The 21,315-nt window shown below is 34.6% G+C and overlaps 1 protein-coding gene across 1 annotated transcript in view; it reads left to right on the top strand.

The window, feature by feature from the left end:
- The window catches only part of ASCC3 (activating signal cointegrator 1 complex subunit 3), a 251,444-nt gene that overhangs the window by 52,306 nt on the left and 177,823 nt on the right, over positions 1-21,315 (top strand). Inside the window, exons 9-10 of the mRNA XM_059469026.1 lie at positions 14,078-14,278; positions 14,738-14,878. Coding sequence (XP_059325009.1) covers positions 14,078-14,278; positions 14,738-14,878 — 342 coding nt within the window. The remainder of the gene's footprint in view (positions 1-14,077; positions 14,279-14,737; positions 14,879-21,315) is intronic.

Below are 21,315 nucleotides of genomic sequence, written 5' to 3'. Positions count from 1 at the left end.
TAATCAAATGTGAAAGTCTGGGCTCCTTGATTTAACATGACAAGAGGATATCTCAGCTTCAGTGAGGCAGAGTTCTTAGGAGCACAGCTTGGAGGATCAACAGTTACAGCCACTCTCCAATAACCAGGAGTTTGACAAGTTGAAAACTTAACACCAATGGAGAAGATTAGTAATGAAGTAGGGCAGATATAAAGGAATAAATACGTGATTAAGAAATATATTGTTTCAAATGTAGTTCCACCTATGTCTACTTTCTCCTATTAGGAGAATATTTTTTATCTGTAGTTTGTATCAAAATATATAAAGCAGGTTTCCTAGAATATCAGAATAAGAGCTTGAGCTAGTGCTGAAACAAGAGAGAAAAGAATGAACTGTCTCAAAAGAGCTGTACTGACCGTAAAGATTTTCTCTTTTAGAGTAATGATAGTAAAAGATCAAAAAAATTGAATAGTTTTATATTTTTCATAGTTATTGTTTTAAAATTGTATTGCAAAATGCTTGTCAGTAAAGACTGTAGTTTTCCTTTAGAATTTGAAAACTGTGATTTTTGACTCACCAAAAAGCTGTTTGATAGTATTACAGTCTTTGAGAGGACCTGTCTCTTAATGCAGGATAAGAAATTAAAACTATTTTCTCTGAAGCATCTCCATGTTTGGCAGGTGTGACTTCTCTGGAGTCTGCCATCCATTCTTAGTCCAATGTTATCACAGACTTAAAAAAGACAGTAATATATACATTTTACATAGTTAAAAATATCTCTTTAAACTTCATCTGTATATATGAAACACATATGTACAGCATGCATATGGGGTATGTGTATATATATATTTCCCATTAAGAGCTGATTATTAAAGTAGCAGAGGCTTTTAAATAGACCACTACTTTATATGTCTTTCTCTATGCCTCCCTCAGCTTGCCAGATTTCTACTATTTTATTTTTAAGAAAGATCTGTATGCAAAGGAGATAGTCAAGCCAATCTCTGTCTTTATAAGAGATGTATGTAGGATGCAAAAAAATAGGGAATGATGAATAATTGGAGATAGATGAGAACTGAAGCATGATCTGATGTCAGATTCTATGAAAAGCAAAAGACGGCTTTCACTGAGCAGCAGCCTGCACTTACTGGAACAATATGTGTCTATCCACCATTGTGGAAGTAACAAACAGTTCACCTCTTTGGGGATAGGGAGGAATGAAGGTAAAGGAAGCAAATATGTCACATCTCACATAAGTTTTGGAGCTAGGCATTATATAATTGATCAGATGTAAGCCTGTATTTGCTCAAACTACATCCTCCTTGGCCTATTTATATGATGTGGCTTTTATTTTTGGTATGATGATGTGGATCAAATCACTGTAATGTGGCCTTTTTAAAACAGACTATATTTATACAAACTGGAAGGATTTTCACCAGAAAAGTGTAAGGAAAACAGGCTTTTATTATTTTCCCATAAGAATGGGGAAGTATTATAGATACTTTCTTATCATTTTGGTTTACCACAATTACTGATGAAATTGATAAATAACCACTTGCACCCACAAGTCTTTCCAGATTGTACAGTATATCTCTGATTTAAAAAAGCAATCAGCACAGCAGTTAGCAATGTAACTCTTTTCTTATTCCAAAATAGTGTTCTCTTTCTACTTCTGCCATAAACCTGTCGTTTGGTAGACTGACAGCAGATTTATTTCCTTTGGTTTGGTACTGGGCAAGTTGGATCCTTTTAGAATCAGACTGAATGAAGATTTCCTTTGCAGCATATGCTGTCTTAGCTTATCTACACAATTTTTTCAGAAGACTTTTCAGTGTAAGACTATTTTTTTTTTTTTTTGGCCAATAGGCTTCTCCTTGTTTTCAGCTGTACAATAATGCCCTTACCTACCTTGTAGTGTCCTAAAATCGAGTGCTTAAAATATAATCTTTCAGTTGCATTTGTCCTAGTCTCATGTGCAGTTTAGTTCAAGACCTTTTGTAATCTTGTGCTTTTAATCCTTTCAAGATGACCAAGGCATTTATCTTTTTTCTTTAAAAATCAGTTTGCAGGTGCCGTAAGGATACAGTAGATTGTATAATACTGAGTGAATTGACACATACAGGTGATCACCAAACCACAGCTGCCATGCAAAGAGTAAATTTATTTCATTACCTCGCCAGCAAGGCTGGGTGGCAGAGACACACAGAAACACAAGCTCCCTTAGGCTTGGCTCATCCCAGCAGGCAGAGACACACAGGGACACAAGCTCCCTTAGGCTTGGCTCATCCTGGTGGACAGAGGGGCAGGGGGAGGTAGCAACCCCACTGCCAAACCCAGTATGTCACAGGGCTTCACACATCGGAGTTTATCACAAGGCTGTGCCTTTATGGTCTCTCTTGCAGCAGGGAGCTCAAGCATATCTGTGAGAGGTCTGTGGGAATGTGTTATCTCAACACAGGAATCTTCTCAGAATACTTCTCAAAACAGGCAGAGGATGAACAACACTAGGCACAATAAATGGAGTTCTCCCAGACCAACATTCTTAGCAGTCCCAGCCACAAAGGCACTTTGAGCAAAACTGTTGCATCCTTGTCTAATCTTCTGGTTTGAACCCTTTTGTCCCAACAAACACTTTTTTTTTGTGTCAGCTTATTTATTTACATACTCATAATAAGACCCTTTTAACATCTTGTAAGTTTGATGGTGTTATATGAACAAACCATATTTAAGACACTGAAGACGTTGAGAGGGGCAAGGATGCTATTGAAAAACTGGTAAATATGCTCTTTGTTGTATCAGTCTGGGCTGTGCTTTTATGAACACTTTTATTTTCAAGGGCTTGATACTAATGACAACAGGCAAAACCCACTATTAAGTGTAGATAAATCAAGAAAAAAATCCTTGTGAATAAAAAAGAATGTTTTCAAATGTCCTTTCATTAGTGAGATTGTAATTGAAACTTTAACAGACCCTCTCATTTAGAGAGACTTTGTTTATTCTACGTACAACCTTTTTTTTTTAAAGAGCTCCGTAAAATCTGGCATTATCTCTTCTTGAGCAGAGAAGTTCAAAGAGAAGAGCAATTAACTGATAATATGGGTCAAAGTCTAATAGGGGCATCTGTACTGGTGAATATAGAGAACTTCATTTCTTTTAGTCTGTTCTTTAAACTAGCAGGGCTGTGTATAATACACAAAGCAAAAATTGCTTTAAAATATTTATTAGCTACTGTCTTGTAAGAGTTTCATATATTCTTATAGTTGTTTAGGTTGCTCCTTTTCATGCAAGTAGTAAATATGAATAGGGAAATGGACTTTTTAATATTAACATGAGATAAAATTGAATGCATCTGATTTGAATAAAATGTTAAGTCTTTTTCATTTTCTTCACAGCTGCCAAGTGTGTTTATATTGTGTAGTGGTGCCTCTGAAATAGTTGAAAATCTGATGGGAACACTTACAAAGGCAAACCAGTAAAGGGCAGCAGCTGCTGAGAAACAGCTGCTGAGCCACTGTGGGAGTAGATGCATCTGCCTGTACCTAGAAGTAATCTAACAAAGTACCTGCTTTTACCTGTCAGGATTTTAATTTGTGTATAGATTCATTCAGTAAAACTGGTTCTGAATACTTAAATAAAGAAAAACATAAGGCGGGTTTTTTTGTTTTGTTTTTGTTTGTTTTGTGCAGAAGAGCACCACTTCTGAGCAATTTTCTCATTCTTATAACTAGTTAAAGTTATTCTTTTAATAAAATACAAACCCAGATTTGGCAGTGTAGTGTTATTACAGGATACAGCCAGTCTGGAGGAGATCGTGCTACCAAAGATGAGGTTTTCAGTTTTTATTTGGCTTAGTTTGAGAGATGTATCTCAGGGGGATTTGTGAGAGTATATGTTCTCTTTTTCATTGTAGCATATTTCATTCACTGTTGATGGTAATGCACAAACAAAAAGAAATTTTGCAATCAGAACTAATTAGACAAATTTTCCTAATAGCTTTTAAAACTGTTGTACGTTTTGTCTTTTGGTACTTAAACTTTTATTGTTCCCACATGCTGGTGACCCTATCACACAAGGTTGTCATCCCTCACCTATTTTTTATTTTCCTGTGGTAGGAAAACTTCTGTGAACGCTGCTAAGTTTAGCTGCAATTCATGAAAACAAAATAGCTGTGTTCTTGTAGAATACTGACTATGCTTGTAGTCTTTTCTTGTAAAATTTTGGAAAAAGTCTTCTAATATGTATACTGTAAAACAGGGCTGCCATCTTGCATAACAAAAGTGTCAATTTAAGTGAAATGGGGAAGAAAATTGAGCTGAAGAAAAATTATGACAGCAATAGTTAATCCTTGGGGAATATTCTTCTGTTTGCCATTCTTTCATTTTTACGTGATGTGTTAAAATTATTAGTGATTTCAGCTAAAATTACCTTCCAAAGCATTCTGATAGTTTTTCTGGGCTTTGTTAGGTTTTGTAGGAAGAAATAGTTTGTTGTGTTAACATAAGCTAAAGTAAATAATTCAAAAACGTTATTCTGAAGTGCCTTCTACATTAACAGATTAAACATTCACTTCTACATGAACATTTAGAACTAATGCCTTTGCATGCATAAAATAATATTGAATTAATAAGGGGTCAATTAAAAATAAAATACTGAAAGAGATCTGTGCTTCAAAACTATACGGTAATATTAAATGTTCTTACCCTGCTCTTAAAAATAGGGTTCCTTGCTTTCAAGGAAGATAATTTTGTGGATTGAATTTTGTAGAATAAAACCAATGACCAGTAAAAATTCAAGAAGCATTTCAGGTGGACATGTCCTTACACATTGCAGCTGCATGTAGCTCAAAAGAAATGCATCTTTCTGGTTCACAGCATTCTTTTCCCCTTGTACTTAATCACTGTAATATTTGAAATCCAATTATGTCTACCTGGTGACTTTGCAGCTGTTATGGTTTTTCTTTTTTTTTTTTGGCCTCGTTAAATGATCATAACAAGTGAAATATTTAAATTGAGAAAGCAACTTTAAGTTAATTTTTCATTCTTTAGTCATTGACTCGAAAATGGACTTTAGTATAAAGCACATGCAGAAATTTGAAAAGTTTTTAATTAAAACAACTCAAAGTAGTTTCAGTCGTTGTGGTATTTAAGACTGGAGAATGAATAACGTGTTCTGCTGCATCCTGTTTAGGGAATAGCCACTTCTCAGTGGAATTTCACAGTGTGAGTATGGAAGAATGCAGTAGTCTGCTTTACTTTGATAGCATCCCCAAAGGCAGACTTTCATTCTTAGGAGTATTCAGTCTTCATTTAAGGTGAAATACAGGATAGTATCTTAAATTCTAATTCAAATTATACCAAAGACCAAAATTGGTTTTAATTTTTAAGAAATGTAATCTCAAAGTGGGAATTTTGAAAGTCGAGGGAGGTATATGCTAGTTCTTAAACACTGCAGCATTTAGAAGATTAACTCTCACTCAAATTAATTTAGACAAGTTATAGTTTGTCTGATTTTAATGTTGTCTTTAATTAGCACAAATTTCTGTATGCTCCTTAAGAAATGAATCTTTTATCTTAGATGAGGATGGGCTGTGTCTTTCAGTGATAGAAATGGGACTGAGATGGTTGATCAAGGCATCTACTTAGAAATCACCAAATAACTTTAAATGTTTTTTAAAGATTTTGGGGTAGAGGAGCTATATGACTAGAAGATTGACTTTATAACTGATGGGCTATGTTAGTAGTGAAATTTTTTCAAAACTGCAACAAGAAGAAAAAGGATAAATTTCTCTTGATATGATGCAGTTGTTACAAAATTCTTCCAGCTAGTTCATAAATGGTGATTCATAGAGGAATTCAATTACCAAAAAGTATTTTTTTTTGTAGTTTTGTAGCATATCATAATCTCTTTACTTGGGAAATGTTAGCTGAAATAATTTTGTATTGGTCAGAAGAAAAGACTTCAGTTCCTTTGCTGCATGTTAATAGGCTAACTTTTTTTTCAGCAATAGCCAGAATGTATGTAGCTACTTTCTCAATGCCTTCATTGTCTTTCCTTATTATTTGTTGGGTTTCTCCCTTTGCCTTGCAGTGTCTATATTCTTGAAGAACTAGGAAAGGTTTTTCTATATTAACTCTTTGATTGCACTTGCTTTTGATTCAGTGTGCATCTAATTGTGATGTTTTTTTCCTCTTAGAGATGCATTGTGTTTTCCCACTGGAGTAAATTATGAGAGCAATATGCCATCAACAGAGCCAGGAGTCTCTTTTAGTTGTATTTAAGTATAAGAAATAATGAGAGTGTTCTCTGAATTGGAAAAAGCCCCAACAAAACCTGAAGAATAAACTGTAGCATATGAACATCATCAGTTTCCTTGTTGCTCCATGTAGAAAAGCTGGGGAGATAGTGGAGATAGATACAGCTCAATACATAGCAGGCCAGGACATCTAAAATGTTTCTTAAAAAATTGTAGATATTTTGAATGTAAATTTTAAATATTTTTTAAATGTGTACAGCTTTTTGCGTTTCACTCTCCCATAGTTTTAACTTTGCACAGCATATTTTTTAATTTTATGAGGAAGAAAACCTTTATTTGGTTACATTTAATATGGATGAAATGTGATCAAATTAAACCCAAATCCTTCTATCCTCATAAGACTTTAACTTCTGAGGTTATTAGGAAGTGCCACAACTGTTGCCAATTTTCCTTCAGCTGCATTAGTTCAAGGTAATTTTTGTGTGTAATTCACAAATGGCATCAGAAGGCTCCAAGAGGAGGCTGTGTTCTGATTTCCATTTCATTGCTATAATCTGGAATAATTCTCTTGACATTGGATACTTTTGAGTTTGCAGCAGTGTCACTGAAATCAGAATCTCTCCTGTGTGTCTGTTTGGATGCCAAAACTTATGCACATTTTCTGTAGAAAGAGTTGCTTTTATGGCAAAATCTTTCTGAAACACTTTGTTATCCAATTCCTCAAATCAAATCACCAGAGGGTACAATCACTCTGTCTATAATCTTTTGTCATATTAGAACTAGGTTGATAAACACAACACAGTTCTCCCAGCGAGGGGAGATGATCCCTCAAGCTGTTCCAGTTTTTGAACTCAGAGCAGTGAAAGCCTTATAGTGGGGTTCTGTCATGTCCTTCAAAATTATTTGGGATATACACATGCAGATGTCTTTGGATTTAATCTGTAGAATTGAACCCAAGAACATTTCGCCGTGATGTCTTTTTACTGAGTAAGTGGTTCAATAATTCAGAAGTCTGTAGAAAAGGTATGACTGCTGCAGTTGTTTGTATAGTGTTGTTCATCAGTTTATAGAATAGTTTATATAAAATAAAGTTGGTGACGATGTAACTGTAGAATTACAGGGATTTTTGTTGAAATTGCTTCAGGCATGTAAACTTAGCTGTCATATATGAAGGTAAATATTTTCCCTAAAACCTCTTGATTTTGAATAGATAGTTTTTCTTTCTTCAAGAGTGCAGAAGACAGGACTCATGACAAACAAAGCAAACAAACAGAAACAAAAAAATAAAAATCAAAGAACCAAACAACACCACAAACACACAAAACAAGAGATAGAGGCTTTTTATTTTTTGACTTGTTTTGGTTTTCACTTGTTCTTTTTTTCAAGGAGGGCCTGTTTCCATAGTTGGTAGGAGAATATTATACTTCTAAATTTTGCTGCAATTTGTTTTTTAATGGAACTGTTCTGGACTTCTCTGGATGGAGTCTGGATCTTCTTTAGTGTAATTTTGTTTCTTGAACACTGTTATTAATTGCCCAGAATTTTGACATTTCTGAGAATTGAGTAATTCAGTAAAACTCTCAGTGTTTGGCAAAAGTATAAAAGCTCTGGAGAGGCAATGTTTAAGAACGATTTAGAAGCAGCATTCCAAAAAAAGCAAAATCATAATAATTTTCATAGGTTTTGTGTTATGGTGACTTTTTTTTGAGCTGGAGTGATCCTTTAATATAGAGTGAATATATAACTTTGTTTTCCTCTCAGGATACTTCCTTTTACTCCAGTGACCTCTGTTAAAATCCAGGAGAATTATGCAGTGTTCATTTTGAGTTTAAAGATCCTAATATAGCTTGAAAGTATGGAAATTCCTGGTTTATGATGGCCACTGCTACTTAAATACTTACTGCATTAACCAGTGAATGTGGTGATAATTTTAAAATAAAGACTCTAAAAGATGATGTGTAATTCCAATTAAGAACATATTTAAAGAAGTCTTATATGGGCTCCTCTGTTCTAAAATATCAGAGTATAATTTTACCCTTGTGGTTCATTATTTGTTGTTTCTAGGAATTCTTCTGACTTCTTAATCTTATGAAAGGACTGGAGCATCTTTTGGGTGAGCAGAGTGTGACAGAGCTGAAGAGGAGGCTCAGGGGGAATCTGACGAGTGTATAAAAATACCTGAAGTGAGAATGATTAACAAAGAGGGAGCCAGACTCTCATCAGTGGTGCCCAGTGGCACCACCAGAGGAAATGGGTACAAATTAGACATTTCATCTGAACAGAGTAGAGTAATTTTTTACTGTGAGGTGGGGGAATACTGGAACACTTTGCTGAGAAAGGCTGTGGGGTCTCCATCCTGGCTGATAGTTGAAATGTAACTGCATAGGTGTAAATGACCCTGCTTTGAGCAGAGGGGCTAACTGGATGTTTCTAACTGAAATGATTCTCTGATGTGTGGTTACTGCTAACAGTGACCCCAATAGCCCACACCATGCAAGAGTTGCTTTCAGTTCTAGGCTAGTCAGGTGTAGCAGGTATGGTGCTGAAATAAGCTGCTGGTTCTCTGGTGCCCTTTGTTGTTTGCATCTGTCTAAAGTGTTTTACTCCAAGCTTCCTTTATTGCACATAACTCTTCAGGTACTACACTCTGGATGAGGTATAATTTGTACTTACTTGAAGAAATTGTAATGCTGATTATGGCCCAAAGCCAGTCGTAAGCTCTATTTGGTACGCTTGTATAATTTTCATATCTCTGTGTATGCTACTTGTTCCTGCAAAAATCGCTCCCCTAAGTCCAATGAAATCTCACTGATATGATTTGGTGCTAAATGGAGCAGATCCAAACATCATGCAGTTTTTCTTTTACGTGTTATGAGCCTTTGCTTAAAATTTATATGCACACTTTGAAAGACAACATTTCAGTCTTTGGGGCAGGCAGGAAATTATATTCTCAAATAGTTCTCCTAAGATATTGGAAAAAATAATTTTAGTTTTATGCTATTTATATAGTTACATTTTTATTTATTTCTCTTCCTAAATCTCACAAGCTACCACTTTCTCATGGAAGTAGCAGAATATGAAAAGTATCATCAGGAGAGGGAAGCTGTGGAAGTCCCCAGGTATAACATCTATGTTTATTTCTGGGTGTACCTTCAGTAACAAAATAGGATTTACACTGGCACAAAAGTGCTTTAAGTGTATAGATGCATAATTAGAAAGGAGGGGGAACAACTAATTATTTATAATTCAGAAGGATAGGGGAAATGTATTTATTAAAATGTGTATGTGTATATACATACATATAAAAGCATATGTTTGTGTGTGCAAATGAGTATATATGCATAGATATGTGCTTTAACCAACAACATTCTAGGGGACAGTGGAGGGGATGGATGACCTAGAGATTATTTATGTGTCAGAAAAAGGAACATCAGAACTTCATATCCTGAATTTCATGGGTTTTATGTGAAAAAGCATGGATTAGTCATACTATTACCAGTTAGACCAATTAGCTTTTTAACTGAAGGTGTAGTAGAACAGCTGACTGCAAAATGGGATTTGTTTCACCTGAGATACATAAGGTACTTTGCATAAAATAGTTCTACATTAAAATTAAGCCAATGAGTAGGGAAAATACTGAAAGCTCAGCCTTGGCTTGTGGGTGCAATGGATTATCTCTAAGATAAATGGGTTGTAATCTTATTACTTTGTTATAATATGACAGAAGAAGTCATCATTACAGAGCATTTCTACAAGGTCTTGGTGATGAATTGCATGACTAAAACTCTATCTTAAGTGCTGATGGTCTGTCCTATTCAGAGCAGATGCTGCCACTACTGAGTTGCTAAAGCAGTTGTGTTTCTGAGCTGAGGCTTGCCTGCAGACTGAACTGTATGGACTCGTTCATGAATATTACTTTAATGACTTAAACAAATTTGTCCTATTTTTAAATTGCTGTCAGAGCACCAACACACAAATATCTTTCTGATGAAATTTCTGGTTTAGAATATCTTGATTAAGTGTAATCTTATTTATTCATAAATGCGTTAGTTGTAACAATAAATTCAGTGGGAAAGAATTGGAAAGCTTACTGAAGTAAAATCGGGATTTATTCATTCACGTCACAGCTGCTTTGAGCATCATCTGGTTTGTGGAAAGCGTTGCTTCTCGGTGCCTTTTCATATTGATTCATACTTGTGTAAAAATGGCATCATCTTAGGCTTGAAATCCTGTTAGTTGAGAGTAACATTCAGATTGTATTCTACTCAAACTTCCTATGGTTTGTGTTGAATTCTAGGGATAAATCAGCTGTAGAAGGCTAAAAATGTTGCATCTCATTCATTTTCAGTAAAAATCACTTTCTGCCATCCAGTGGCTACCAGTCCTTTAAGCAAGAAGAGGTTTCACTGGATATCTGAAAAGGAGTTGGTCTGTAGAAACCATGGCTGATGTTTATGTGCCAGAGGGGAAAAAAATTGTTTTCCATTTAAAAAATATGTAGTATGTGCAAATGACAATTTAAAAAAGCAAATCTTCTAGTACCTTTGTCAAAGTGTGGACTTCCATGCATACTGTTGCATTTCTGTATGCTGCCTTACTATTTAATAAGGGCAAAACTACTGGTTTCAAATTAAGCATTTGTACTTACTTCATGGAATAAAATGGAATTTTGAGGAAAGACAATATTTTTTAAGTTAATGGGGACTTAGTTTGAAAATGTCTTAAGATATTTTTTCCTCTGGAGGTACTTTCTCTTTTAGCTTTTTTAATCCTTAGTATATTCCTGCAGAATGAACTTTCACAGATCATTCATTGACTGTTTTGTTATTCTAAATGTTGTATATTGATTTGTGAGTGTTGGCTTGAAAATTAATTGGTGTGTTGAATAAAAAACTAGGTTCTAGTTCAGAACACCATTATTTTAAAAAAGTACTTCTAATTCTTAACCAGGCTTTTTTTTGGTTTGGGGTTGTTGGTTTTTTGGTTTTTGTGTGTGTGTTGTTTTTGTTGGGTTTTGGGGTTTTTTTTGTTAATCTTTATTCTGCTCTTAATATCCCTGTTTCAGTAGGCTTAGCATCTTTCTAGAAAACAAGCTGAAGTTAATTTTTCTAACTTGCTATGCAGCTTCCTCTATTTTTTCCTGGAACATCTGGTTTTTTATTGCTGCTTACCAAGTCAGTCTTAATCCATGGTGTTAAAATTTTCCAACAGGAAGAGAGGCAGGAAATTATTTTTATTTTTCTAAATATGTGTTTATTTTTGCTTACAATTGCATGTCCTAGGGCTATAGTATATGTAATTTCTGCCAAATGTAGAGGAAAGGAAAAAAATATTTTATGCTGTGCACTTAAAGTTTAAGAGTAGCTGGAACAGCATATTTTTATGGGCAGTAGTTTAAGAAAACTAAAGATATATTTAAGGGTATCAACAATCACACTGCTGTAAGGTGATCTGTATGTGCAAAGCCACACAAATTCAGCTGGATGACTGTGAAAAAATTCCTGTCATCCATTTCTAAAGATACTTAGGCTGGGCTTCATTTAGACAGCAATGTTTCTGCTTGTTTTACAAACTGCTTCTTTAAATAATGTAATATTGTGTTATGTAGTATTTTATTAGTTCAGTTCTGTAATTACCAGTTGTATTTGTGAGTTTCTCTCTGTAGGTCCTTTGTTATAAACACTCTAAACGGTTTCATCAGTGTGAACTTCATGCGGTGTTTAAAATAGCTTCTAAAAGCAACTCGAGGGAATGGGAGGGGACAGGAAAAACACAACCAATTACAAATGCCTGTCAAGAAATCTCAAAATGAATAACAGGCAAGTTAGAAACCTAAAATGACTAAGGAGGCTATACAAGTAGCTGATTGAACCCTGACAGCACTGAGATATTCAACAGGTCTCCCAGAAACCTTTAATATTTTGAGTGTCATTCATGAAGATGAAATGAATTTTGAAAATGACATACAAAGTACACATTATGTATATGAAACTTGGTGTAAAAGAAATAAGCTTTCTTCCTGTGGTGTTGCAAGCAGAGCAAACAGTGCAAAAACAGTAACAGTGAAAATTGTTGTGATCTTGAAACTCAGCCACTAAAAATCAGAAGAAACTTGATGAAAAGTTCTCAAATTAGTTGTGTTAGATTCTTTATTTTTCTTCACCAAAGACAATGGTTTGAAATAGATGTTTGGATATATTTGAGATTTTTTAAATCCAATAAATACAAATGAACTTCATGATTTTAGTGGTGCATGCTCTTTCAGTGGGGCATAGGAAGTTTTCAAGCCAAAAGCTCTAAGACAAAGGCATTGTTAAATTGAAAAGGACATTTTTCAAAAAGAAAGTGTGTTGATTGCATAGCATTTTCATTGACTTCGATATCAGTGAATGTTGTTCATTCATATTCAAAGCCATCTAAAATAAAACTATGGTTGGTTAGTCATTAAGTACATCATTCCTATAGATTTAAAAATAGAGCATTTTCATTTTTTGTGAAAATGGTCTATTAATCTAAATTTGTAATTTGTATTGTGGGCCCTCACATGAGGCTACTACAAGGAAGCTGCACCATAATGATAGACCTAATTTTGTTTGTTGCAAAATTAAGTGAAGTATTTGATGTAAATAGCTGTTGAGGCCCTCATTCCTAAGCTTGCATTACTTGGGGAAGCCCTGCTCAAATAATTGGTTTGTATTGGAATGAATTGGGAAGAATATTTGGCATTGGAGAGGCTTTTACCATAGAAAACCACTGTACATTAATTCAAGCACCTAGAATAATGGAAAAGAACTTCAGAAGATTCTTTGAGGTCTGTTCTTTACTGTACTTTTGTTCCTACAAGTAAAGCAAAAATTAGAATCTTCAAATATATCAGTAAGATACTTTTCATTCTTTGTAATAGAAGCAGTGCAGGTAATTAAATCTGTAGAAAGAAAATAATTATGTACTCTGCAGTCTATTTTAAACACCTGTGAAAAGTAACTAAGAAAAAGTAAAATTGGAAAATTAATTTCATATTTTAAGGGCTGTTCCTCATTTGCGAAGGTTTTATAATCTTCAAATGCAAGAATTGCCACTGTCTCTCTATAGTGGTTCTTCCTTAGTAAAAATGTAATTTTTCAGAGACCAATGGGACCAAAGTATTACTGTAACTGATGATTTGTACTTTATAAGATTTAAACATGCATTAAATTCTTATAAGCGTAATTTCCTGTATCAAGTATAAAATTTAGTTTTTCAAAACATTCTATAAGTTTTTTTTTGGACTATACATACAAATTTTATGTTCCTTTTGGCACTGCAGCTTGTTGTGAATATTGTTGGAGAAAGGTCTGAACAGGGACAATTGCAAGATGGAGATCTTTTGAGATGCAAGAGAAAGCTTTTACTGAATTTGTGTGTCTGTGTTTGCAAAATTGAACTTTATTGAGTTCTGTTGTTTTGCTGCCTCCTCTTCCAGTAGTTTTTCATCTTAGATTTTGAGGTGTATATTGGTCTTTTCCTGTTAATGCTGTTTTACTGATGTTTAGTTACTAATAAATCCCTATTTTAGTAATAGTTTTGGTGCCAGTCTTCAGTAAAAAAAAATGGGTGTTGAAACAGTGTGAGGCTAAAGATTTTGATTAATTTTACCAGATATTATCCTGCTATAATTTGTTTTCTTTATTGATTCCCTATTTGAGGGTTTAAGTGGTTTAAGTGGTACCCTCAGAATAAAAAAAAAAACTTGGAATAATAAATATTATCTGAAGGTATGTTTCCATGTGTTCTTTTAATATATGCATAGATACACAAACACATGTACAAACATCTGTGACAAGATATGTGTGGTTTTTGTTTCAACAGATTGGACAACTTGCTTTTAAAGGCATGAAAAGGCTGAACCGAATCCAGTCCATAGTTTTTGAGACTGCCTACAACACAAACGAGAACATGCTGATCTGTGCCCCCACTGGAGCTGGGAAGACTAACATCGCCATGCTGACAATCCTGCATGAAATTCGCCAGCATGTCCAGCATGGTGTTATCAAAAAGGATGAGTTTAAGGTAGGAGTTTAATGAACCAAATAACAGCTTTTTAACTTGTAAGGTAAAATCTATTATATGTTTTACATGGAATATGAAATCAGGAAGTTCTCATGGATATTAGACTTTTCCAAGTTAAAGATAAGGCTAGTTTTGATTTACTTCATTATTATTAAAGCTATTCCTATTTGTGTTCTAAAAATATTATTATGTGAATAAAAAGCTATGAAAATGCATTTAGCTTTCATGCAGAACCAATTTTCAAAGCGATGAGGCTGTATAAACAAAATCCATTGTCCTTTAAACAGCTGCACACTTATCCAACAAAGATAACTACTTTTCATATATCACTATTAAGATTTTTCACTGTAAGTGCCTGGCATCATATTTCACAATAAATTGTGATTTGTAATGGTTGCCATGAAACAAACGACATTGTGGGGTTTGCTCATTTATCAAGTGAGTGTTGTTTTGGTGCAGATTGTGTATGTTGCTCCTATGAAGGCTTTGGCAGCTGAAATGACAAATTACTTCAGCAAGCGTCTGGAACCACTTGGCATAACTGTGAAAGAGCTGACTGGTGATATGCAACTGTCAAAGGGCGAAATTCTGCGAACACAGGTATGCTTACTCCTTCCAAATACTGTTCTCTGTGTGTGTGCGTTTGTACCTTTTCATAGGTACGCTGCTCTTCAAACTCCTTGTAACAGTATTGGTTAGTCAGCTGAAGCATTATCACTGCACCTTTAATTACAGTGATTATGTACACTGATATAAGTTCAGAATTCTTCAATAAAAACCATCTTCGAGAAGTTTAAAGTTTGGTCTGCGAATTATAAGTTCCAAATAAATAAGAATGCTATTATAAGTTCCAAATAAATCCAGAACAACAACATTGTTGCAAATATATTAAAATAACACTTACCTTCTTTTTTCTTTAAAAAAACAACAAAAAAAACCCAACCAAACAAAAAAAACAAGCAACAAACAAAAACTGTAGGTTCCTGCTAATGGTTGACCTTACTGTTCCTCATTTGTCCTTAAAAAGTAAAGATATTGCTAGGCTAAACATTTGAACATTCATAGAAATGAATAAAATTTGTGGGGTTTTGGCCTCTTAAATAGGATTGTACAAATGGAGATTATTTTGTTTTAGCAGACACTTTTTGCCATATTTATTTCATGCTGTTTGTGTCAATGAAATATCATTTTTCTAAAATCTTAAGATACTTGCATACCTGTTATTGTATACAGTTCCATGTGATTATCTTTTCCCCTTCTGCCTGGTCGAAGAAACAGAAAAAAGAACTGGTTCTATTATCAATATGAACATTTATAAGTATAATAATTGTTGATCCAGATGAGTAATATTTTAGCAGTCTTAGCTTTGAGATGTTTAACAATTTTATGGTGAGTGGAGAGAAAATCGCTTCACATGACAAGAATATGTGTAAGTATGTAATCAATGATTATGAGGACCACTGCAGTGGTTATCCAGTATGAGGTTGTGAATAGCAATTAGGAGATGTACATGCACACATATTGGTACATACAGTCACAATAATGTGGTAACCAATAAATAGCAAACCAATATCAATGAGCGACAGTAAAATCTCTGGTACTTTATCAGAGTGACTTTGCAACACCATCTACCTAAAATCCGAGTTTACAAAATTAAAAAAGTTTGGTAGGAACTTTTAGTAATTGAAATTATTTAGATACACCAAATTACCATTTAAAATTGCTTCCTGTTTTCACAGTACTTTTCAGCTAGGGCACATAATCAAGTAGATCATGGTTTTAATAGAGAGAGAGATAATGTGTAATCACTGCTGAAACTGAAAGTGACAGTAGAAAAGCCTGCTCTGAATGTAAGGACAAAGCTGGATGAACAGAATGAATGTAGAATGGAAAAGTACTATTTATGCTTGCTCTTCTAGTTAACAATATAATTCCTACAATCTCATCTCATTATTAGTACTCTGCTTATATCCAGCAAAAAAAGTAAGGGGACAAAAGAAACAAAAAAATATTTCAGGATTTATTAAAAAATGTGTATGGGAAATAGTTTACAAAGCTGAAATTTATTACTCTTGTAATGGGAACTTATTAATATATACAGAGTATTAACTCAGTAACTTGAGTGTAGAAAAGACTATCTGGTTCATCACGCTCTTTTATTTAATCCAGCATGCCACTACTAGCATAATTCTTAATTTTGTTGTGGAGAAGAGGCTAAAGCAGATTGATGTATAAAAATCAAGGAGAAATAGAAAAGGGAGGATGTGGGTAAAATATATTTTTTCCCTGCCATGGACTCATTTCATTGCTTTGAAATTAGCTTTTTTTTGCCTGAAACTTACCTTCAAGGGATTTCTACAGTTTCCTATATATGTCATAGTATAGAAACACTACTCTGAAGTATATTTGTAGTGTTGAAACATCTAGGAAGAGTGGAGGTAAAAGAAAAATGATGTCCAGAAAAGGAAAAATTTGGAAGCCGTTGTATTTGTGATCCAAAACTCGGTTCCTACATTTTCAAAGAAACTATAGTTAAAGTGTTGATTAATTTCAGTTTTGCATGTACTCAATTTTGTGTCTTTGGTCTTCAAAACATTGGGAAGGTTAAAAGGAAAACAAAAATATATAAAGGCTAAAATTCTGGGACAGTGAAATAACAATTTTATGTTTTCTCTTGTTTGTCGTATCTAATCAGTCTTATGATTAATCAGAAATGTGGAAGGTGAGGATGAGAGATGATACCAATACAAGAGTTACCAGTATAATTGCTGCTACTGTTCTTTAAGATTCTGGAGCCCAGCAGTGTGCAATGTTTCATTGCTGCAAAACAAAGCAAATATGTGGCATGTTAGAAACTGAGGAAAGAGCATTGCTTGTGCTGGATCTTGCTTATTGTTCTGCACATATACTGTTTTCTATCGAAACTCATGAGCTTTCTTTGCTCAACTAGGCACTTTAAACCACTTCATCCAAGCAGGTTTCTTTCACCATTTTTTACCCTGTATTAAATTGATTCTTGCTTCAAAACTTCATTTTACTTGTCAGCCTCTCTAATGCACACATTTCTCAGAGAGGAATACTCTGATAGGTGTTGCTGCTTTCTTTGTAGTTTCAGATTTGCTTTGCCAGTCATTGCTCTGTTTTCTAGCCTTTAGTAGTGTAAGTAATGAAGGACCTTTGTTTAACAGAAAAACAGTTTTTCCTGTAAGAATTAATGGTACAGCAGGTAGATGCACACACACAGTTTATGTATGTATCATGTATATATTGTGTATACATATGAGGCAGTAAAAGGCAGAGGGCAGGATCATCAGCTGAAGTAGATGCTGATATTTAAGGCTGGATAACATTTTCACAAGATCTCAGCTGGTACTTCTAGGCAACTGAAGGCCTGATAAATATCTCCTGTGACAGTTGTCTTCTGCCTGTTTTCTGAGCAGTTGCACTTTCACTACCTTTATTTTTGTCCTCAGGTGAATCAAATCAGTCACGATGAAAGATGTAAAAATAAGGTGATTGTCAGGTATTAGTTAGAAGTGGTGCTTAAGTGACAATCCTGATCATTTTCTGCTTCCTTTCCATCCTGCTTGCTTCATCCTTCATACTTTGCCCGTGTATATTTAAAGATATATCTTTTCTAAGTTATTACATGAAGCTCTACTGCTTATCCTTATGAGGAAAAATTGCTTTATCTGACAAATTTGGTAACTGTCTCCCTTCTCAGGAATGCATCCTTAATGTACAGTGGGAGGTACCACTATTATTTTTTTCTACAAATATTTTTAAAGGATATAAATGCTAGCAAAAAAAAAAAAGTAACAAGGAATTTACATTTTCATTCCCTTTGTGGTGGAATCAAATCTTTTAAATATTTTTGAAAACTTCCAATTAAAAAGGTCTATAGCACATTTTTCCAGCAATAACTCTCTCTGGGCTTTCCATGCTGTCATTTATACCCATCCAGAAGGCAGCCATGTTTCTTGCTGCTCCATACTTCTATGGTATTAAACATTATATGATTTTATAATGCTATTTTTGAATATTCATTAACGTTATTATATTTCCAACACACTTCATAAGCTTTTAAAATAAGTTATTTCTGACTTAACCAATAATGAAACTGATTTAAAAAGAAAAAGGAAAATAGTTTTATTGACTCTTCAGTCAGTTTTCCAACCTGCTCCCCACATCTTATGCCTTGAAAGCCACAGTTACAAGTTTAATGTGGGATGTGTGTTAAAATTCTGAGACAATTGCCATTCAGAGAAACATAGAATGGTTTGACCTTGCATTTGCAACAAATACAATGTAGTTATAGTTATCTTTTGAAAGTTTGGAGAATACAGCTGGAATTGGAGCAGTATAGATTTATAAGGTAATCACCAGGTCTGAAAGCAGTGCCTTGCCCTGGGCACAGTGTATTGTGAGCTGATGGATGAGTGGCATCATGCCTTAGCTTGTGCAAAACAGTGGTACAGAGTGCAGAAATGCCTTCTGGCCTTAATACAAAGTTAGTGGGCATCAAAAAATGTAGAAGATAATTTCTTTTTAATGTTTTATGTGAACATAGCATAAAACAAAGTTAAGATCCTTAGCATACCATAGTAAAAGCTTTTCAAAGTTTCTTCCACCTTCATAAACTTTAAATATAGTTTTTGAAAATTACCCTGTTAAATATATTTTATTTTCTTTTTAAAGAAAATGATTTAGATGTTTTATCGCATCTTCAGTTAGTGTGAATGTTTCTTACCTTTGAACTGGTACCTCAGCAGTTTTGTATTAGATGCATTTTGGTATAATCATTGCCAACAGCCTGCATTCTAATCCAAATAAGTACATGTAAGTGAGACTGACATTTTGAAGTTGAAACAAGTTTTCTATAATGTTTTTGCTTTATTTTGTGCCTCAGACCTGCAGTTGCAATCATAATTACTTTTGTTGGTCTTAGATCTCTTCTTTTGTTGTGAGGAGTGCCTGACTGTCAGGAGCCTTACTTGTTACAGATATGTGTTAGTGTTAAGGCCAGATCATAAGTACTTCCTGTGTTGCTAAAATTATGTAGTAGTTGGAAACAAATCTGCTTTCAAATTTTGAAAGCAGGCTAATTTCCCCAGCCTATAAACCTCTACATATATCTGTTCCTTCATTCTCATATTGTTGGAGTCAAAGGGATTCAGACAGCAGCAAAAAGAAATTTACTGTCTTTTAAATAAATGTTATGAGAAAATTAATTAAGCTGTAATTGTGTGAATAGTCCTGATTCTGCCACTTCTGAACCACTGAATATTTTTTTAATTCTATAGGAATATAGATTTTTTTTTTTTTAACAAAAGAATTTCTATTTTTGTTATGGTTCTTCTTGATCAAAAAATTAATTATACAGAAAGCAAGGTCATTCATTTAAAACATGTTATTGGATTTTCTGTAACGTTTACATAGTACTCAGGTACTTAGAGGTCCACAGAAAGAGCTGTTTGTAATTTACTGAACTGCAAGGTTGTGTCTGTCAACATGGGCCTGAAGAACACCACAGAAACAGACATCTCCAAGACTGCTGGGCTTCTGCTGGACTCCACATACCTCTGTCTTTTTTCTGATACAGATTTGATAAACATTAATTTCATGTCTGATTAAAGAAGGGGGTATCAGAAGCAATTCAGAAGCTCTATATCACCTTAGTCTGCTTTCAACCTAATGTGCCTCTAAAACATTCTTTCTTAATGAAGGCACAAAATGGAAAAACTATAGGAGCATTCACCCATTAAAAAAAAAAAAAAAAAAAAAAAACAACTAAAAAAAACCCAAACACATAAGAGCAAACAAACAAACAAAAAACTCCTTAATTCTTTAGGATCTCTAAAAAATTCCAAGAATTTGATTTGATTTCAAAGTTTACATTTTTGCTGTCATGTCTGGGTAGTGAAGAAAGTCCTGCTAAATATGACTTGTACCATCATTTAGAAAATGGGCAGCTGGCTGTCATATTTGTTCTCTTCCCATCAACCTGTATAAATGTAAGTCACGTTGCTTTCAGAGCTGATTCTTAACATTGCTCACAGTTTATATGAGAGCTATCTTCACATTTTGCTAAGAAAGTATCTAAACCATAGGTTTAGAAAAGATACCACTTTAATTTGCCAAACATGTTGAGCAGTTCAAAAATGTGAATGATTTCCAGGCACCTGGGTCAGAGCAGAAGGAGGGGAGGAGGTGCTCCAGGCACTGGGGCGATGTCCTCACAGCCCTTTGAAGGCCATGGTGGAGCTGATCCAGGTCCACCTGCAGCTCTTGCAGGACCCCACACTGCAGCAGGTCCGTGGTGCAGTAAGGGAAAAGGTGGCCCATGGAGAGCTGGTGCAGGAGCAGCTCCTGGCAGGAATTGTGCCTGTGGAAAGGAGCCTGGTCCTGTATCCTGTGGTAGGGACACACAGCAGAGTGGGGGAAAAGTGTGGGGAAGGAATGTGTGAGATGAAGTTGTGGACTGACTATAACCCCCATCCCTGAGTTGTAGAGAACTTTGGAACAAAGCAGTGAAGTTGAGCCTGGGGAGAAAGGGGACCAGCAGGAAGAGGTTTTTAGGTTTTGTCTCACTATTGTACTCTATTTCCTCACTATTGTACTCTATTTTTAGTTTGCAGTAATTTTTTCCAAGTCTGTTTTGCCCATGACAGTAATTGGTACATGACCTTCCAGTCTTTTATCTTGACCCATACACTTTTCCATCTTACTTTCTCCCCCTGTCCAGGAAAGGAGGAGGAGTGCTTGGTTGGACATCTGCCAGCTGCAGTGGTTAACCTGCCACAGTTACTTCTAGCTCAGTTAGTTTTAGTTTGGGATTTTTTTTTAAATAAATTTACTGCTTTCACTGGTGATTTAATTTTGGTATTTAAAATCCAAGTGCATTTTGTTTAGTTTATTGCAAATGTGATTAGCTGGTTATTTTTCTATTTAACTTTACCCAGATGTTTATACTTGAAATAAGAGTAATTTAGAGCAAAAGGGCAATTCTTATTGAAGAGCACAAGTAATACAACAGC

Source organism: Ammospiza nelsoni, chromosome 3 (genome assembly GCF_027579445.1).
Source record: "Ammospiza nelsoni isolate bAmmNel1 chromosome 3, bAmmNel1.pri, whole genome shotgun sequence".
NCBI lineage: Eukaryota > Metazoa > Chordata > Aves > Passeriformes > Passerellidae > Ammospiza > Ammospiza nelsoni.
The sequence above is the reverse complement of the archived record's forward strand: the minus strand, read 5'-3'. Positions and strand labels throughout refer to the sequence as shown.